At 37.4% G+C, this 20468-nt stretch overlaps 1 protein-coding gene across 7 annotated transcripts in view; it reads right to left on the minus strand.

Annotated features, from left to right (window-relative positions):
• The window catches only part of CNOT4 (CCR4-NOT transcription complex subunit 4), a 76965-nt gene that overhangs the window by 24582 nt on the left and 31915 nt on the right, over positions 1-20468 (minus strand). For 4 of the 7 annotated variants that reach the window (XM_059846688.1, XM_059846690.1, XM_059846685.1 and 1 more), the window contains 6 exons: positions 18679-18922; positions 11203-11400; positions 8358-8444; positions 7736-7837; positions 6913-7038; positions 2255-2388 (listed from right to left, as the gene is read on the minus strand). In XM_059846688.1, coding sequence (XP_059702671.1) covers positions 2255-2388; positions 6913-7038; positions 7736-7837; positions 8358-8444; positions 11203-11400; positions 18679-18852 — 821 coding nt within the window. In that variant the 5' untranslated portion in view covers positions 18853-18922. Of the gene's footprint in view, positions 1-2254; positions 2389-6912; positions 7039-7735; positions 7838-8357; positions 8445-11202; positions 11401-18678; positions 18923-20468 lie in introns of those variants that run through there. The other 3 variants (XM_059846691.1, XM_059846686.1, XM_059846684.1) reach the window with 1 other exon arrangement.

The following is a 20468-nucleotide window of genomic DNA, read 5'->3' on the forward strand; positions in this document are numbered from 1 at the left end:
GTGGAATATATCTCCAATTTTAAGAGAACACAGTCACCATGACTATCAAATAACATAACAGAAGACGAGTACACAGAATGGCCCTAGGGGATTTTAACAGTTGTATTCAGCACGAAGAAAAGGTCTCCAAGCAGGACTTTTCAAATTAAAACAACTGTAGAAAAACACTTAGAGTTTAACAAACTTAATTATAAATATCCAGTAGTAGAAAAGAGTATCTACTACTTAGTGCTCAACTTCTGTTCCATTCTGTTATGAAACAAATTCTGCACCCCAGAAACACAAGAACCACTTTGGAGTCGTCAGAGACAAACTGCTAGAAATATGAATATCCTATCAATGAATCCTACAAAAAACAATCCTGCAAGAACCCAATTGGGTAGAAACTGTGAAAGAACAATGTGCATTCACCAGTGCAAAAGCTACAACGAAACACGTCCAAATCCCAGCTGCAGGAAATTCACTTTGCAACTCTAAAGGTGGTACCTAGGCACTAGCACAGAACAGAGTTCGAGCTGTGACTATGCTTTCAACTGACAAGAGAAATTACCTCCAGAAATTACCACTTGCTGCCTTTAGAGTAACATGCCATTTCTTCCGTAAGTACTAAATGTTAGCACCACAGACTGGCCAAGCTCCAACTCCTAATTGCTTCCTAAAGACATAAAAGTTTGCTGCAGTTTCAGATAGTGCATTCTTCCCACACTAGTATAATCTATTTTGCTGGGATCTAATCAGGTTTCAAATTAAAATTAGTTCAGATTTCAAACTTAAAATAACCAATACCCAAGTTCAAGAAGTGGTGTATTTGTTTTGCTTACCACACTTTACCTTTGAAGTCAATATTGAACCAGTGCCTGGGAAATAAGAAGCAGCTCTGTCCTTAGGAAAAAAGATCCCTCTGGAAGCCCTGACCACTTGCAGTCAAAGTACATATGAAACTGCCTGAAGAATTTAAAGAAAATAGTCCCTGTATAAAAGCTGGAATACCAGTTCTCAGAATTGTATTCTGCTCATTCAAACCCACTGACAGGATTTTAGATACAGTACCCACTGTCTTGATTAAACAGCTGTGCAGTGATGCTGCCACTGGCAAACTATTGTCTGAAAAATTCAGTAGTGCATGAACTGGCACACAACACAAACCCTGAATACAAGGCCAAGGTTCATATGAAGTGCAATCTAACTTTCACATTCTGCTCTGCCAATCTTCTTTATCAAATTCCTACAAAAAGCAGTGGAAAAAACTGTCAACAGTTTTTATTGCTTTATCTTACATATGACATTTGAATGAGTAATTAAGGACTGGTAACCTCAGACTTTCATCTATCTTTGTGTGACTATATACTCATATAGACAGAAATCTTTTCACAACTTACTGAACAAACTACATCAACAGAACATTATTTTAGCAAGACATATTAAGTTATATCTCCAGTTACAACATAGTAAAAAATGCATGGACTGCACTATAAATCATGATGTAAAAAAACATATTAAGGTTATAAGGTATCTCAGTTTTAAAAATACAGACTGCATTCATAATGATACCATGCCAAGAAAGTAGACATCTGGTCTTTAACAAATGCATTTGGTTTTGCAAATATAAAATACAAATTGTTCTTTCAGAATACCTTGTTCTGAACTACTGATTCAAATGCAGAAACATTTATTTCTGAAGATACACACTCAGTTTTAGAACAAAGCGGGGCATGTGTCCTGGTTCTGGCCAGGACAGGGTTAATTTTTGCAGTAGCCAAGAAGGGGCATGGCTAGGACAATTCCATACCACCTAAAGTAATTTTCTGGGGAAGGGCTCTCTTATGAGTCAGCATGGCCTAGCAGAGGAAGTGGTCAGTACTGCTGGGGGCTTTCGCGGGGTGAGCAACCACTTGTGAATCACTGGACTCTGTCTTGTACCCTCTATCCTCTGTATTGCTGCTGTTACTGTTGCCTTATCTCACTGCTGTTTCTAGGAAATTGTTCTCATCTTTACGTTCTGTGCCTCCAACGCTCCTCTCCTGCCTGGTACAGGGGAGGGCAAGGGGAGGAATGTGGAGAGGCTTCAGAGGAAACACTCTGAATTGGAGAATATCACTCCTAAACAATATGACTCTCTACAGAGAAAACTTATCAGATTTTATCATATAGTAGGTAGTAAAAACAATAGGCAATTTGGGAGATGAAATAGGAATAAAAGTTTTCTCTGGAATAACCAGAAAGAATAACCAGGCAGTCCAGCATCAGTACTTACGCATCGTACCTCTGCAGTGCTGTCACTTTGTTCTTGTTCTTGTCAACTGTACCCGTAGATAACTGGAGAAAGTTGGGGTTTAGTTTGTATAATTCTTGCAGTAGTTTCTGTTCATATTCCTGGTGCTTACCCGCCTAAGGAAAGAGAAACTCACCATGAATGAATACTGGTATAATATATATATTTATAGTTATAATTTTTTAAATATATATAATATGCCCACATAAATGTCCCAAAGCTTAGTAGTTTAGCCTTTACAACTTACCAGCTCACTCACTGTCAAACTCAAAACAGTGCTTCTCACTCTCAGCAGAGATGTAATCTCAATAGCTCTAAAGTTTGCCTAAAAATCACCTATTTATACTATTTATAATTTTTTGAGACTTCTAAAGCAGAAAAGCACCTACAACCTAATTAGAACTTGCTCCTCAGTTCTAATCAAGAGCTTCACAAATACACCATAAAAATCACCAACAGTGACATCACCAATGCATTCTGCATTTCATATTTCAACCATACTAAGCTTTTCAGAAGACGGGAAGGAACAAAGAGATCCTTTGAAGCAAAAAGTTCTTCCAAAATGAAAGCAATTTTATATTGGCTTAATAAAACAGCTGAGGTGTATGACATGACAAACAGCATATTCTAGGTAATAACTGATAAATCATTCTTTTTAGTAACTGAAATATTCTTTCAGCTAATTGAATCAATTGAGAACAATTTATTGCTTTCAGAAATTGTGGGGGTCCAATTCAACTCCAGAGTACTAGAATATGGCAAACGAAGGAAGAGAGTATTTTTCAGCCTAGCTTGCAGATAACATTCTGTGGCTTAATAAAAAAAAAAAAACCCAGCAAGATCTACTCCTACCCCCAACACTTACAATAACATCTGAAATTCAAGATGAGCACTCATGGTTTTTGTAGGTTGTTACAACATTCCAACCTAAGAATTACTACTTGCAAGTTAAGTATTGTTATGAGTTGAATCAAGATACAAAATAAAACAGTGACATTGAAGTTGTCTATAGATTTTCTCTACCATTTCCAGATACTAGATGTCCTCTAGCAAAGGAAATGAGTGCCAAGATTTATGTTCAGGTCTTCTAAATTTTAAGTCTGAAACACCCAAGTTGTGATCTATCACATCTTCAGTATTGACTTAGAAGCTCTCACACTATTTCTACATAGAAAATTAAACTCTTTGTAACACTAATTATTTCCTTACAATTTTGTTGGAACAAGAATGGAATTAATGCACAGGCAATGTGGACATACCCCTAGAAAAATTTTACAACCTAAAAGAAAAATATAACTTGTTTTTTAAAAAAAAAATTAAGCATGTATAGACAAAATAGAAAAAAATAATACTGTTGATAAACTACATTCCCTTATGGATGCCTGTAGAAGGCCAACTGCATATCTCACTGGAATACTTCAGGTCAAACCCTATCAATGAGTCCATTCCATTCTTTTGCTACTTAATTCTCCAGTTCTCCAATACTGATTGATCCAGAATGTGTCCTTATATAGTCAACTTATATACCTCTCAAGAAGGATTGAAACATCTGGTGTATGCATCATCTTACACACTTGGTCAGTGTCCCCACCCAAGCTGCTACCTATAGTAGCAAAGTGTGGTTCTAAAGTATGGCTCACCTAAATGCAAACCTGAGATATTCTGCACCCTGGAAATGCTTCTTTCACCATCCACTATGACTGCAGCAACTAGGCTGATGCACAGATTTGCACAATTAACAATTTGCAAACATTAAGCAGCTGAGTAAGAAGAAACCTCTCTGAATCTCTCAACTTGCTTCAGTGACTAAAGACTGAATATCACAGTCAGGTACATCAGAGGTCAGTCTTAAGTTCATTTACTTGCCACACCAACACAAGAAAGAAACAAGATTAAAATCCTATAAAGAAGCTTGCAGTAATTGTATTTTATTTATAGCAGACAGCCCAGAGGCCAAACTTGGCATTTCCAACCCACCTAAAATTCCCAACATCACTTTCCTAGACTTCCTAGAGTTCTACCAATTCTTTTTATTTTGCCACTATGTTTAGATCTATTAATTATTTAACCTAAAATTGAACCATCCATTGACCATGCTTTTTAAAAATACAGAGTCAAAGTCTGAAGCAACGAACATTCAATCTCATTAAACGGATCTGGAAATTCACTGACACACAAATGCAAAAAAGGTGGCACACCTGAAGAACAATGTACTTAGCAGGTGTGTAATTTCCAATTACTTTTAAGAAAGCAATATGAAATTCAAAAAAAGTTGAAGCAATATAACAAGGAATAGGGAAGGAAGATTCATGTAAGTCACCAAGATGATGTAAAATCCACTCAACTTCTGAAGAAACTCACACATGAAAATTAAATCCTGACCAAGGTACATAGCCTATCAATTTCAACTAGGAGTCAGGCCAGAGGATTGACAGTTTTCCACTGACTTCTACAAAAAGGGCTGTAGAAAAGATTCTGTGAACTACAGGCTGCTAAGTAAACCTCCATCCTTCCAAAGATGACAAGGTAACAATAATAACAATAACAATAATTTTTAAAAATAGAAGTTCATGGAAAAACACAAGCCACTGGGATTGAATCTGAATATCTTTTGTAAAGGGAAACCCTATTTCACTAACACGAATTCTTCATAGAGTCAGTAAGCATAGAGATGCTCCATAAAACTTTAAAAGAAGACACTTCTGATAAGGTTTCACACCAATTATTTATTAATCTGCCATGGAAGAGAGTGTGAATTGAAGACGGTTCAAAGTATAGCTCTTAGAGTGCAGAAGCAAGCAATGAGGACTCATGACTGGCACCAGTTCTATGCAACACCATCAGCATGCACGAGAAAGGACTTAAAAGCAAGTTCTTTGCTGACGATATCAAGCTTTTGAGTAATAAACTGCCACGCTGATAATGAGGAGCTCCAAAGGAACCCCAGAGAAATCGATAAATAAGCAAAGGGTGGCAAATAAGCTTCACCAAGGACATGTCAGATGACACAAGAAGGGAAAAGCAGTCTAGACCATAGTAACCCATTCCTGATCTGTGAACTGGCTGTTACAGCTCAGGAAAAAAGATGCTGAGGTTACTGCCAACAGAGCTCAGAAACTGTTAGTTGATTATGCACTAGCCACAAAAGATTTGCTGGGCATCACCAAGAAGGCCACTTCAAATAAACTAAAACAAAATTAAAATAGCATGTATCACACTGAAAACTGGTAAATTAAACTTGGCTTCCCCCACATCATGCATCTGAGCTCTCCATCTCAAGGAGGACACAGCTAGAAAATATAGAGAAGGGCAACAGACACCGCAGATAAGGTGCAACTGCTTTTAAAAGAAGTTTAAAGGACCAGAAACTATGATTCAGAGAGAAAGCTGGGAGAGACTAGATCAAGTTTTGCCATATCACAAAGGCAAGCACTCCAAAGCTAAGATTAAGGGACACTTGACATAACTAACTAGTTCACAGTTTCACATAGGCAAAAGAAAGCACTTTACAAAACAGCTGGTCAATTTCTGGGGCTCACTGCCAACCCTTTAGTCTTTTGTGGCAGCATCAACAGGTTCAAAATGGATTAAATAAATTCACAGCTGACAGGTCTGTAAAAAACTAAAAAGACTAGATGGGAACATACCCTCAAACATGCATATGTAACAGATCTAGGTAATGGGAGAAATACAAGGAAAACATACAGGGAAGGTGGCCTGGTTGGTCCTTGACTTTCCCCTTCTATTGCAATTACCTGCTGAAATCCTCAGAAATAGTTTGTGGAAAGTATTTAATAGATATGGATATTCTTCCTTATTCTCCAGCTTACATGAGCCAAACACAAAAAATAATCTAGAACAACATTTGTGCTGGCACTAAGGGTGGAGACCAACCCTCTGCTTCATGGACAGACAACATGCAAAAATGACAGCATGGATGCAAGGTTGGCATACTTGACTTTAACAGCTTTACCACACCTCATGTAGAAGGATGGAGACAGAGTAAAAATGGTCTGCTGAGAATGCACCACATTTGAGACAGTAAAGCTATCCATTTACTTGCTTCCCTACCCTAGGCAATAAGCATTTTGATGTTGAGATGGTAAAAAAAAAATAAAAATCCCAGCATCATTTTTTATGTGCTGTTATAGTAAACCTCAATGTTTTATTTCCAAATGGTTTCTAAATGCTTCACAGGCTAGGAGGGTTATTTGGATTCAGACAGCATGGTCAGTCACAGCACCAGAGTCAATCCATGATAACTGTCCACACACCAATTTTACAATAAAACCCAGATCTGAACTAACCTCACTCATAGAGATCTAAAATGACACTACCTTACTTTAGTGTGAAAAAAGGGAAAGTAGTTAGCTCAGGTTGTTTGAATTCCTGGCTAAGAGTCTATCTCCATCTTTTTGCCTCATGAACACCCACTGGACTTCTCAGACTTTAAAAACAGCATGTAATGAAAAAAGTTGAGCTAACTGTTCTTTGCAATATCCAACTGGTTAATCACCTTTTGGATTTCAAAATTCATCACTGCCATAACATTCAGCAAACACATGACACGTATTAGACTAAATCATAAACAGTAAGACGTATGTGGCACATTTCATTTGTTTCCCATTCACTACACTTACCTGCATTTCTTCTTTTGTGAAACTGGCTGCTTCATCCCCTAGCTCATGTAGATACATGCAGTCTGGTTTTGGACACTGCATATTTTTTAGAAAATAACTGCAATATTTTGTTGTACCTAATGATGCCTGAAGGAAAAAAAAAAGTACTGGAGGTTAAGAATGGCTTTAACCATATAAGATAAAGTCATATCTAAAAATTACCTCAAGATTTGAAATTCCATCATAATGCATTTTTGATACAGATGGAATAAAAAGTCCATTTGTAAGAAATATATATATTCTTGAGGATTAGATAATTGGATGAAAATAAAAATGTATCCTAATCTAAATAAATGCTTAACTAAGAGCCTCAGTAAATATTTGCATAATCATAAGGAGACATGTAGCAGGGTCAGGAAATGAGTAGTAACTAGATTTTCTATAGCCACCCATTTGGTCAAATCAGGCTGAAGACCTGTTTACACAGACACCAAAAGGAAAAAAAAACCTTTGATTTCCCAGGGAGCTTTTGAGAGGTGTGGTATACAGACTACAGAAACATTCTGTAAAAGCAAACAGTGGGTTTTCACACTGTCCTATTATCTATACAACAAAAAAGCCACTTTAAGCATGGGGAGGAGGTGCATATGTTTGCCTCAAAGTTTGTTTTAAGAGGTTATATCTGCTAACACACCAATAAAGTGCCGGCTGGATGCTCACTGAACTTCCGTTTTGAGATTAATACCAGGACAAGAAGTCAAATGCCAATACAAACAAAATTGCATGCCAATCCCTGGTATTAATGTTCTAGAACATATATGCAAGAACACATAAATATAACTACCTTAAGTGTTCTGCCGTCTACCACCACATTATTGACGCACTGTATGGCTCTGAGGGCATCTTCTGACCGGATGTAGGTTACATATGCACTGGCACTTGGACCCTAGGAAGAAAACACACATTATTTACTTGTTCTCTTTTCCCCAGACAGAGCTGATCATTAAGTCACCTTTTTAGCCCATCCCTTAATAAACTGGTATATTCAGGGCTTGATGTTTTTAACAAGAAACTAACCAAAAAGGTAAAAGTCATAAAAACTCATTTGTGATGCATAAAGAATGAAAAGAGGAAATGCATCAGTATGTTGCATTAACGTTCTAAAAATACTTAAACATTTTATCCCCAAAATGCAGACTAGTGACTAAATGCTATATTGCTGCTTCTTTAAAGTTTCTCATCCTGCCTCCCCATTTTCAATCTTTCTACATTGCATTTTGCATCCAGCTTTAAGAGTCTGGTTGGAAAACGCCCCAGTAACTTAACGCTAGTTTGATTCTTGCAAGGCTTCTTTTTCTTGTTACACTCTTACCTATTGCTTAATCACAAAGAGAGCCTAGAATCACTCTGCACAAATGTATTCTCCAAAGGAATTAAAATAAAAAAATTACAAACTTCTGACTTACCTGTGAGCCTGCATATGATGTGCTGTTATTAATGACAACTTTATGTATTTTACCAAACTTCCCAAAATATTCTGGTCGTTTCAAAACCTACAAGAAAAGAAAGTTCAAATGGTAAACTTAAAATTCATAAAGAGGTGTACTTATTCTTCTGAGAGACTGCACAGCTAAAACCTTTAACTAATAAAAATCAGGTCTCTCCTAAAAGAAGAGCACAAAGACTTAGATTTGTTTTCCCACATAAAAACATGGTTACTTGCAATACAAACTATGTTGTCACTGCAGAACTTTAATGACAAGTATCTCGCATTTCATGTTGTATTTTAAGAAGTTCTTTCAGTACTTCGATTACCCAAATCCCACCCTGGCAAAATATATCCCATTCAGCATAAGTTCCTGTATACACCTGTTTTATAATTTGATTTAAAAAATTAAAATCACATTCATTCCATTTCTAAATAACCATACAACTTAAACTTGCATTCAGCTATATTAATTACTAGGTATAAAATGCTGAATCCTGACTGCCATGCCCCACACTCCAAAAAAAAAAAAGGAAGCAAACCAATTAGCTCAAGATAACCTCAAGTTTTCCAAAGATCAGACTAAGTAAAGAAAGACAAAGGAAAATTTCTACGGACAAGAAAAAACACTTTGGAATCAATATAATGTGGAAATGAATGAGTGATTATCACATCCATAAAGGAAAAAAAGTACTCGTCTTGCCCTTCTAGGAACCAGTTAGTACTAACACATCATTTAGGGACCCTGTGCAAATCAAGAACATCACCAGCATGTTAAGCAACTCTGCTGCATAACCATTACCTGTGTGCCAATGAAACTGGCAACATATTTGACATTTATACCAAAAGCCATTTTGTCCCCATTTTTGTGATGGATGAAGGTATAAAAGTACTGGCTACTCAGACTGAAGCTAGACAAAATAAGGGCATTTCTAGTTCTAGAAAATAACCTGAGAGGTTATAAAGGAAGATTTGTTTCCTCTGCTCCATCTTCATATTAGCATTGGATAGTGCAGGTGAACTGTACCGATCCAAGAATTAATCTACCCCTCTCCCTTCCCAAGCAAGCACCAATGCCTTCAGGAACTAACAGCATCATCACACTGGGAACATCCCAAAGAACTACTATCTATACAACTACTATCTGTTGTATAGATAACCAGGCATTCATTGGTCTCTTCTGACTCCTCTTCATTTGGTCTACATGCTCTTGAAACATACTACACCCACCCTGAAGGCATCATTCCAAAGAGAATGACAATCCTGAAGAAGCCTTCCCTTTACTTAAGCATATTGCAGATGATACTCCTGGTACAATAGGAAAGTACAGCCTTCACAATTCTCCTAAGAGCACATCAACAGAAGAGGATCCACCTGTACTCCACTATGATCCACAGACCTATTTCCAGAAACAGCACATAGCAGCCAAGCTCCCATTCCAAATAATCTCAATTTATGAAGGAGTTTTTTGCCTGCTTAAGTAGAAAACTTGAACATAGCATATACTTTTTTTAGCTTATCTCTCTCAGGCTAGGTTTCTTGAAGATCAAGTCACCTTGTGCTATATGCAACATTGTGGTATGGCATTGAGAACACTGCTACCAAATACACCTAGTGTAGCACATCCCCACCCCCCAAATAAACCCATTCCTAGTTACTTAAAGTATTCAGTGTAAAATTATATGAGGTGTTAAAAAAAAAAAAAAAATCAACCGTATTTACTACTATTTCTCTTAATTACAAATCCTCCATCTGGTCATCTGGTCAAAGAAATTAAATTTCAACAACAAATTCATATGGCATTTTTCAATGGTAAAACAGCCCCAAGCCAGTGCTGACAGTTGCTTGCAAATACCTGCTGCTGTATTTCAGTACTTACTGAGGTGTTATACACCAGATCAGTTTTAATTTGATTTTTTCTCTTCCCTTCTTATCCTTCCTTTTTTTCTCCTTCACTAAAAGCAGCTTTTTACACTTATTCTTTAACAGTCTAGCAAAATACAGACCATACTCTGAGACCTCAGAAACAGCCACTTCTGTTTGAGACTTCTCCAGATAATTCAGTCTGATAAAGTGAATTTAATCTGGCACTGTAATTTGGAAGACATCTATGTTACCCTGTAGTACATTTCCTCCATATTCTAATTCAAGATACTTTGTGCATTAGCACTTATTCCACTGGCCACCTGCACCTATGACTGATGGCGGAAGTACATAAAGTGTTTTAAATATAATCAGTTTTCTCAAATGAAAACCTTATTTTTGATGATGCAGAGTAGTGGGCCAACTTTTTCTGGGATCTTCCTCTTACTAACTTTTTCCCCACAATTTCTTAAGGACGTAATCCTTATGGTTCTTCCCAGTATATACTTCCAAGAGTTTTTTTTTTTTCTTCTGTCCCTACAGGTTTGTGTGATACTGTATATTAGTTCTTCATAATCCAACCAAACTCTCATTTTAGAATTGGTAATTCATGACATAGCTGTATAGTGCCAGCAGATCCAACCTAGGAAAATGAGTACCTGAAAAGTCCTTACGCTTATTTTTAGCTTAAAACCAAGCTCCCATTAGTAAACAAAGAACAACTTCCCCCCTACACACAAAAAAATAAAAAATTCACAGAGCACCTGTACTCCCTAAAACAGAGACAAACACTTACTGAGGGTATTATGGAGCGGGAAGCTAAGTTCCCTTAAGAAGTGGGGGCCTCATAGCAGCAAACCTTTTTAACTGCTTAATTTTGTATCCTTCAGAGAAACACAAGAATATTCCAATGTTTCATGGCATGAAGTTAAGAGCAAGATCTGCAAGTGTGAACTGCTCACCTCTGGATCTGCTAGGCGCTGAGATAGCCCTACCACGAAGACAAGGTTCTTCTGTACAACCCGTACACTCGCCAAATGTTTGCGATTCTCTGATATCTTCTGTTTCCTCTCATTTTGTTTCTGTTTCTTTTCATTTTTTATCCTCTGCAGCTCTTCCTGGGAGAGTGGTTTGTACACTGCTGGATCTTCTGGATATGGCTAAACATAACAAACAGCATTAAAACCAACCCATGTAAGAAAGAACACCTTTGAAAACCATTAATCACGGTGTCTAAATGCAAAAATTTCTTCATTATACTAATCTGATCATTATGGCCACCCACATTATAGAGGCATACTCAGTCCTTTGGGAAAGGTAAACTTCTTGCATATTTACATGGAATTCTTTTATTTATAGACATAATATTGATTTGGGCAACCAAATTCTAACCCGGCTGCCTAGTCAATTGGTAACATTACAAGCAGCTACAACATGACAGCCAACACATCCTGTCATAATTTCACTAACAAGAGCATAGTGTAAGCAGGATGAAAGCATGCACTTTATATTTATTTCTGATACAGAACTTGATACTTAAATGTACTCAAGACATTTAAGTATCTTTAATATTTCTGAGATAAGAAATTAAAATACAAATGTAGTTTCAGTGGTCCACTAAGTAACATCATCACACTACTCAAAGTTTGCATGGTTAATTTCTAGTGAAGAGACAGATTTCAAAACAATTAATGACAGTATTCTTGCCATGCTTATGTACAAGTTTGAAATTTGGTCTCTCCATCCCTGCAGCTAACTCCTCACAGATATAACACCATATATTTTAATCTCAGAAGTATACAAGAGAAGTATAAGTATCCTCAGAGTTACCTAGAAAGACTGCTCTATTCTTGCTATAAAGGCACAATTTTAGCTGGGTCTTGCAGACTACAGTGCACTGTCCTCTGCCCCAGATTACTCCTCAAAGCAGTCCCACATTCCTTACCTGCCCCAGTTTTTTAGACTGAAAAGTGAGGTTTCACATTGTACACAGAAAGCAATGCTAAGCACAAAAACCAGTACATAGAACATGTCTCAAACAAAAAGAGTTTCTAAACACCAAGAAGTAAAAAATGAGAAGAGTACGGGAGATATGAATTAAGACAAAGACTTAAGACAAAGAAGCTAAGCTCAAGCTCGCCAATATGTTGAGCTAAGGTCTTTGCTTGTACTACCATAACCAAAGCTTTCAGTGTGCAAGTCCAACAAAAATGAATTCAACTTTTTCCTGACTGTCCTGTGTTAATGACAAGAGTACAGAACTAGTTGTCATACTAAATAACCTGAAAAAAATCTACAACAGATGAAAATGTTTAGGTTAGAGTTGCATGATGTTACTCAAAGAGCCACCAAGTGCTCAGACCTGATAGTCTTCTGAGTACATCCCCAAACAAACCAAAATCCATTCTTCAGTTTAAAGTTCAGCATTGTTATGCTACACGTGAGATATCTTCTGCAAATATGCTACAGTTGACTTGAGCAGATGGCATCTCACAGTCAAACATCAAGTCCTCTGGAACGTGTTTTAGTATCACAAAGGAATTTAAAAGTCTATGATATTTCAGCAGTAGCCAAAGGTGTCCTCAACATGAAAACACAATAAGGACTCAAGTTACCCTTGAAGAACAGTCAAAACCGTAACATTTCTCAGAAAGATATTCAGTATTACTCTGATTAGTTACTCAGTTAACTCAGAGGTAACACTCAATATGTTAAACAAATTTCAGAATGTACTTGATGAACACCAATGACCAACTAGTAAGGTCGCTAAATAATTGGCTATAGCAAATCTCATCTTGTGTTTTAACACATCTACATATGAGGACTTCTGAGCTGCAGAATAATTTTACACTTAATGAGCTTCTCAATGTCTGTATTAGTCAATCATGTAAACAAAAGAAGAAAAATGTTGGATTTTTACAGGAAAAAAACTACTCAGGGCAAAGAGTGAGTTCTCAGTTATCAGTGAGTTCAGGTAGGAATGGGAAGAAAAGTGCACCACTATAACAGATATAGTTCCAAAAATACAGCTTGCCCTACATCAAGTGATTGTCCTATCCACAATCCATTCTTTCAAAGATTAATTCCACATCCCATACTATGCAAGGCCAAACTTGCAAGAGTGCTGCTCTCTGATTCTGTGCAAGAAATGCATTAATGGTTTTCAGTAGATTCAGTAAGGCTCCTGAAGGTACAAGGAAACTACAGCAAACAGTGTCAAAATTCATCAGGTTCCTTCTTGCCAAGTCCAGCCACATTCAGAGCATATTCTCAAGTGAGTAGCAAATCAGACAGGATATTTCTTCTCTGTACAGCTATTTGCTGCTGGAGGTCCTGAACATGAATCAGGAAACATCCTGGGTAGCTCAAGCATAACCCGGAACAGAACATTTATAGGTCCAAACAGTAGTTTGTATTTCTACAGGAAAGCATAAAAAACTCCTAGTAGAACACAACTAGGCAGCAGCTTCAGAATCAGGGACAGAGAAATGTCTCCATCTCAGCAGAAAGCTTGAGACTAGCAGAACAGGAACTTCAATCATTAAGTAGCAGCAGCAATTGGTGTGCCACCATGGATAACCACACTTGTCTGAGCAACTGAATCTTCTGAAGTTCTCACTAGATACTGTAGGGCTGTATTAAATACATGTTTTGTATGTGCATCACCCAAATGACATGCTTCTAAATGCTCCCAAGGAATAGAAATAGTTTGATATGCTGACTTGCAGGACCTATAAATGAATCTGCACACATCTCTTTGAATTCTCGAATCCCAAGAATAACCCAAACACAACTGAGGGGTAGATGATTTTCCTAGCTATGTATCATGTGTGGCATAATAACAAATTAGGAGATATTGCATATTTAAAGAGGGTGGAAGGCAAATAAGCACAGCATCAACATTTCAGAAACTAAGTCTAAAAATAATATTATTAGAAACCATTTTCCTTTCAAATAAAGGACCAAAATCAGACTACAGATAGGGAAATAAATTATTTCATCTTCAGAGTCATTGTTTCCCAGTGATGAAGTTAATGAACTTGGATGATGGTTCAACTACAAACAGGTGTGTGCACTGCAGACTGCTGGAACAAGTCTCTGAAAGCCAAGCAAGGTGGATAGACAGCTGGTGTACTTCACAGCACCATTTGGTATGTTGTTTTTGCTGTCTAACCCTACAAATCAGAAGTAGAGAGAGGACTATACACATCAGAGGCTCTCAGGTTTTGCAACAATTGAAGTGGAAATGCTACTGACATGCCTACAGCTTATTTTTTTAAAACAATCTACTTGCTTAACATACTGTCTCTAATGCCTTAGCTGATACAAAGTAGCTACCGCTAGAGGTATCAGCATTGATGTACTTTCAGATGCAAGACATTAGGAGCTATCTACATCACTGATTCACTAAGTTCAGCTGACACCTCTCACTTAAGTCATACCAACACTTTTCAGAAAAAACATTGAGGCTCCCCAAATGAGTGTGCCATCATGGAATATGACCAAATTTTCTTTACACTAAGTGCAAGGTAGTCCCTGCAAGAATGTCATCAAAAGTTTGAATGTCTCTCTTGAAGTCTTTGTTTCTCTAATCCAAGAAGGCCCTTGATGAATTCTCAGTCTTCCTGACTAATTTTGTCTTGTTATTTCAGTTTTGTTTCCTGTCAGACATTTTTTCCCCCATTTCCCAGTTGTTGAAAGCTGAGCTGTGATTTATCAAGCACTTTGCTTTTATCATTGCCAGGTAGGTCACATTCCTTCCACAGAATGGATGCACCAACATTTCCCACTTGTTGTCTTGCTACCAAATAGGTCCTGAAACAAGAAATACAAAGGAAGTCAATAAGGTTTATGCACAGTATACACCATTATACTCACATTTTTAAAAAGCAATTTCCTATCTATTTCAAAATATCAATTGTTGCACCAAACGACTAAGTTGTGGGATAAAAAGCATAGGAAGAAACACTGATATTTGGAGACTGTGCATTAAGACTAAGCGTTCCTTTTACACAGAAGTAATAGGAGAAACATCAACAAAGCATGTTAATTTCTTGATCATACATCTAGCAGTATGCTATTGCCCTCCATCTCTAACACAAGGTGCTAGATCTCTCATAGGAGAGATAAAGGATGCTTAGTCAAGCAACTGGAGAAAAAGCCAAAGCCACACCACAGGAACAACTGTCTATCAAGTTATTATTTGGAAGAGCAAAGTACTTAAGAAACGTGAAAAGGCTAGGGTTTTTTGTCGCTGGATTTAAAAAGTGCAGGAACTGACAAAGGGCTAAGAGTGGCATGTTCTAATTAAGCAATTGAGACAGTATGTATTATTCACATGGCAAACAGGAGCTAGACTGCTGAATTTTACAGAAAGGATAATAGAAATATCCCTGTAAAGAAAAATCACTGTCATTACAATCAGAACCAGCAAGTCTGCCGGCTAGCAAACCAGCTTCTGGCTACAGAAATCTCTTCTGAAGACAGCATATTCTCATTCTATTTTGTCTAGTTAGCAGCTATTTCACTCACAGTTAAGAAATCAATTAACTGGAAAAAACATGAAGCCTTGCTTGGTATCTTACAACTGGCTACACCTACAATTCTGAAGGGCATCAGGAACCCAAAGCCAGACAGTTCCATTTTTTTTTGAAGTAGGTACTTTTGGAGTTAGTGAATTAAATAGCAATAATTTCTATTTCTCTAGAAATAAGACTGTTTTCCAAGTCTATTTCAGAAGATTCAAATGAAGTTTAGAAAGTTTTAAACATGTTAATACTAAGATGTAGCAGATTCCAACCAGCATTTAAGTTTAATTCACACTAGCACCTTATTAAAGCAAATGTTTGTGTACTACTATTATTCACAGGAGGAAACTTAAGGTAGACTAAATCAATTGACTGCAACCACATGAACATATTCTGCATGTGCAGAAATTAAGTTATATAACAGTTCAAACACACAGAAGTACTCTCTCCTGGGCAGAAGAAACCACACGCTAACATCTTTTCAGTTAGAAGTGAATTAAAGAAGCTTAGGAAGATAATGGTATATATGAAATGCACAGTTGACAACTAATTGCATATGTGCCACCACAGCATTTAGCCAAGATATTTTATTACACACTTCTCCAAAATCTCCCCCAAACACTTCAACCAAAACCCCTGGACAGGGGGTTGTTCACTGTTCCTCTCCATGGAGTAGTGCTCAAATTACTGCGTAAGTCACACTGCATTCAATAATATTGGCACAAATAGCAGGTTTCTCTTATGTAATTGTAAATAAAAAACTCATCCTTGTTTTAATACATGTGTATCCATGGTCCATTTCACAGTAAGTATCCTGCACTGGTATACTTGTCATAACAATAAGGCATACCTGTTGAAACCATTGTACCTACTATAAACTTTCCTGCTCAAACTTTGTTGCTTCGCCGTGTTCTCCAGCATTTTAAGTGGCCACAATCAATGTGTAGTAGTTACAAATAGAAAAATGCTCAGATCTTTCCCCAGAAGCTTTACTATGCACAGACAATGACTACTTGGACACACTGAACACAAATACACATACCTGGTTCCTTCTGTCCAGCACACTTCCAAAGATGGCTTCTTCACTCATTTAATGCTCTAACTCTGTGGCTCAAGTTGATTTATTCCCAAGATCCTGGTGTGGTCTCTGCATCACAATGTCTTTGTCTGTGCCACAGAAGAGACGTCCTCCTCAGCCAGCCTTCTTCAAGCCAATCTCTTGCAATCCAGTGATACAGCTGCAAATCCACTCAAGAATATCTTGCAGTCCATAGATGAAGAAAGTATCAACATAATCCTCATTTGTTATGAAAGATGTCTCCTTTCTCTCCAGGAGTGGCCCGTATGATTCACTCCAATCATAGCACTTACTCGAGGTTTCCTCATGAAACAGTTTTTCTGAGCAAACTGTATATCCAATATTAGGCAAAACATTTGCACGTTGAACCACAGGGCAGAGTATTCCACATTTAAGAGTTGAGCATATTTCAAAGAATTCAGACACCCAAAAAGAGTGACGAGCACACTGCTTCTGTGATTATTCAAATAGATTTCAAAACTCCGAATAACAAACAGGTGAAAGTAGCGGAACAAATCCAGGAAAACAAAGCGACTTAAACAAGGAAATGCCAGAAATCTCATGTTGTCTCAGAAGAGTAGAAATCATTTTGTACTGTGGGAAATTACTATACAGCATGTGTCATCTACAGCAGGTATCCCAAGTGGAGAAGGATTTGGCTGATAACACATCAATCTTCCTTGCAGAACATGGAGCTCAAATATTGCAGCAAATTTGCAGAATTTTTAAATAAACACATTGCTGTGGGAGAGCCTTCAGGCTTGCAGAGGCATCCAAACACAGATCAACAGTAGCAGCTCTAGCGTAGCCAAAGCTCAAAAGAGCAGCAAGAAAATATGACTGGAAGTGCTTATAAAATACTGTGGCAGTGAATAAAGACAGTGAGACCAAGTAAGATTACTTGGGGTCTGAAAAGGAAGCTGTAACATGAGACAGGAAGACAAGAGAGGCATAAACTAGGGACAGGAGCATGATTAAATAGTAGGAGAGCAAAAAGACATAAGTAGCTGCAGCTACAAGAAGAGAAAGGCCAGGCAAGAAAGTTACAGTCAAGGGAAGTCATTAAAGACAAGAAGATACTGAAAAGGAATTTTATTAAACACTGAAGATTAGGAAATAATGAGTTTAAGCAAAACACTAGAAGGAGAAATAAAATAACTCAAAGGAAATAACAGGCAACTTAATGAAGCTGACGTTTACAGTTGTGGCCAACCAAATCAGCCAGACATCAAGACGACAGGGAGATACCAAGTACTACCTTCAAGCATCTGTCAACAAGATCAGAATACTAGACAAACAGTCTATATTTTGAAGTGCTTCAAAATTTAACACCTCTGGATATCTTTCCAAAGGTTTTTATACATTCAGTATCCACTAAAATACGGATTAAAAAGCTCCAGTGCCACAAACAAAACAAGTAGGTGCTCTATGAACTTGCTTCTCAATCAGCTCTGTCAGTTTAGCTGAACCTTAGCTCTCAGCAAACCCAATGCTGGAATCCTCACTATTCTTCCTGAAAAGACTTTGCTAATGCATGAGCACCCCAACTCAAAGGATTTTCATTTCTGGCAGTTCTCACAGCATCAGCATGCCTCGGTTCTGATCTGAAGCTTCCCCTATCAATCTGGTTCTGAATTTAATAAACCAAGACCAGCTGTTTCATAACAGCTTCAATACATATGCAGACAGAATCTGAAGGATCCAAGACCTCACCCTTGATCTAGGCCATAACTAGATGATTGTTTCCCTCAAGGAAAAGGATGTCTTTGGTACCAACACAACAAAAAAGCCTTGTGAAATATGCAAGACAAGCCACTGTTGCAGGGATTTACCTTTCTGCAAGCAGGACAAAGTCCATTCTCATCAGTGCGAATACGATGCCAACAGAAACGACAGATTTGGTACCCACAGGTGCAAGGGAAGAAATTGATGTCATCAATTTCCAGAGGCTCCATGCAAAGAGGGCATTCCACAGGGTCTTCCTTAGCGTCAGGGCTGCGAGACATCTTTATATGTTCGCAGAGCAGCAAAAGTTTATAATAACTTAATAGACCAAGAAGGTCAGCACTTGAAGGTCTGCAAGAAGGAAATAAAAAGAAAAAAAAATTATTAAAACTGTTGACAACTTTTCTTTTGCACCTTTTAACATTTGAGTTTTTTATCACTTTTCTTCTCCCCACACAAGTTACCTACTAAAACACAAGTTTCTGCCAAATCAATTTGATTGTCTTTTCCTACTTACGAGCCTCACAAATAATACGAAAGATGGTACTGGTGATGCACCCTCCCCACTTGGACAGACAAGCACTTTGGCAGTTCACTGGCCTGTTTGGGTTTCAAAATGTAGATTGCAAAGAAATCAGTGTATACCATACGTTGTTGTCTCCTACGTACATGAACCTCCTTTAACTATTGCTTTCTTGAAGTCCTTTACAAACATAAAGTCAAATCCTTGAATGTGGGACTTAATGTTTACGATCAATTTATTCCTTTGCTCAGAGACTTGGAACAAAGAGATTTGCAGTAACATTTAGGTCATCCATTCAGACCTTTGAGGTTACAGAATTAATAAACAAAACCAAGGAAGGCTTCTTACTCAGGATAATTTGTTTCTTTTCTCTATCTCATTGTTTTGGTTCAGAGACTGATCTGAGATCAGCTTTAGGACTACTTCATTAGCCATGATTTTTCAGGTACACATCCTTCTACATGTATCAAACTTCCATCCAAGTCAGCTATCTTTTTCATCAGCACCCAATTCACACCAAAGCCAAAATACACGTAATGTGGTTTAAAAATCTCAAGTTGTAATTTGGAGTGCAGCCACAAGAAGATATTTCTGAACCAGAATTTTGAAGAAGGCCAATATTCAAGTCACTATTTTATTAATAATTTCCTGAAATCAGCCATTTGAGTATGCTTCTATTCTCAGTTTAAGGATGCAGCACAGGAAATTTACTTTCAGACTCAAAACAAGACACTTGGAGTCACCACTGAGAAAAATCAATGTGGGTTTTTTCTTATTTCTTTTAAGCGACACTCTGGATATATGAAATTGTATCCAATCTCAACAAGCTGTCTACATCTGCTGCATGCATGTAGTTGGGGCAGAAATCAAGGGCAACAGTAGAATTTTTAGGTGGACCTTTGGAAGAAAAATAAAAGGAAAAAATAAACAAAACCTAAAAACCCATTGATAAATACTGAAAAGATATGACCAGAATTGATAGCTAGATGGTCATACTAGCTTCAATGAACGACACCACTTCTTTAGAAATAAGTGAACTCTAAAGTTTCTAAAATCCTGAAATCTTTTTCCAATCATGTTTTTCCCAAAACACCAGTAATTGAACTATAATTGAACTACACACACACAATCTAGAGTCCCCCTCTACTCTCCCAAAAAGTTTTCTTTTTCATTTCCAACCAAAAGCTACTGGATTGTGTACTATCCAGTATTTCTCCAGGCTTTTATGAACAAATCCAGAAACCAATTCTCACACACCTCTGTCTGAAGAGGAGTGACATTTAATTCTGTCCCTGGAAATAAGATGACTGAATTGTTGTGAGATCAAACCCTTGTTCACAGATTTTAGTATGGTTTGATGCTAGCCTTACATAG

This window comes from Haemorhous mexicanus, chromosome 5 (genome assembly GCF_027477595.1).
Source record: "Haemorhous mexicanus isolate bHaeMex1 chromosome 5, bHaeMex1.pri, whole genome shotgun sequence".
Lineage (NCBI taxonomy): Eukaryota > Metazoa > Chordata > Aves > Passeriformes > Fringillidae > Haemorhous > Haemorhous mexicanus.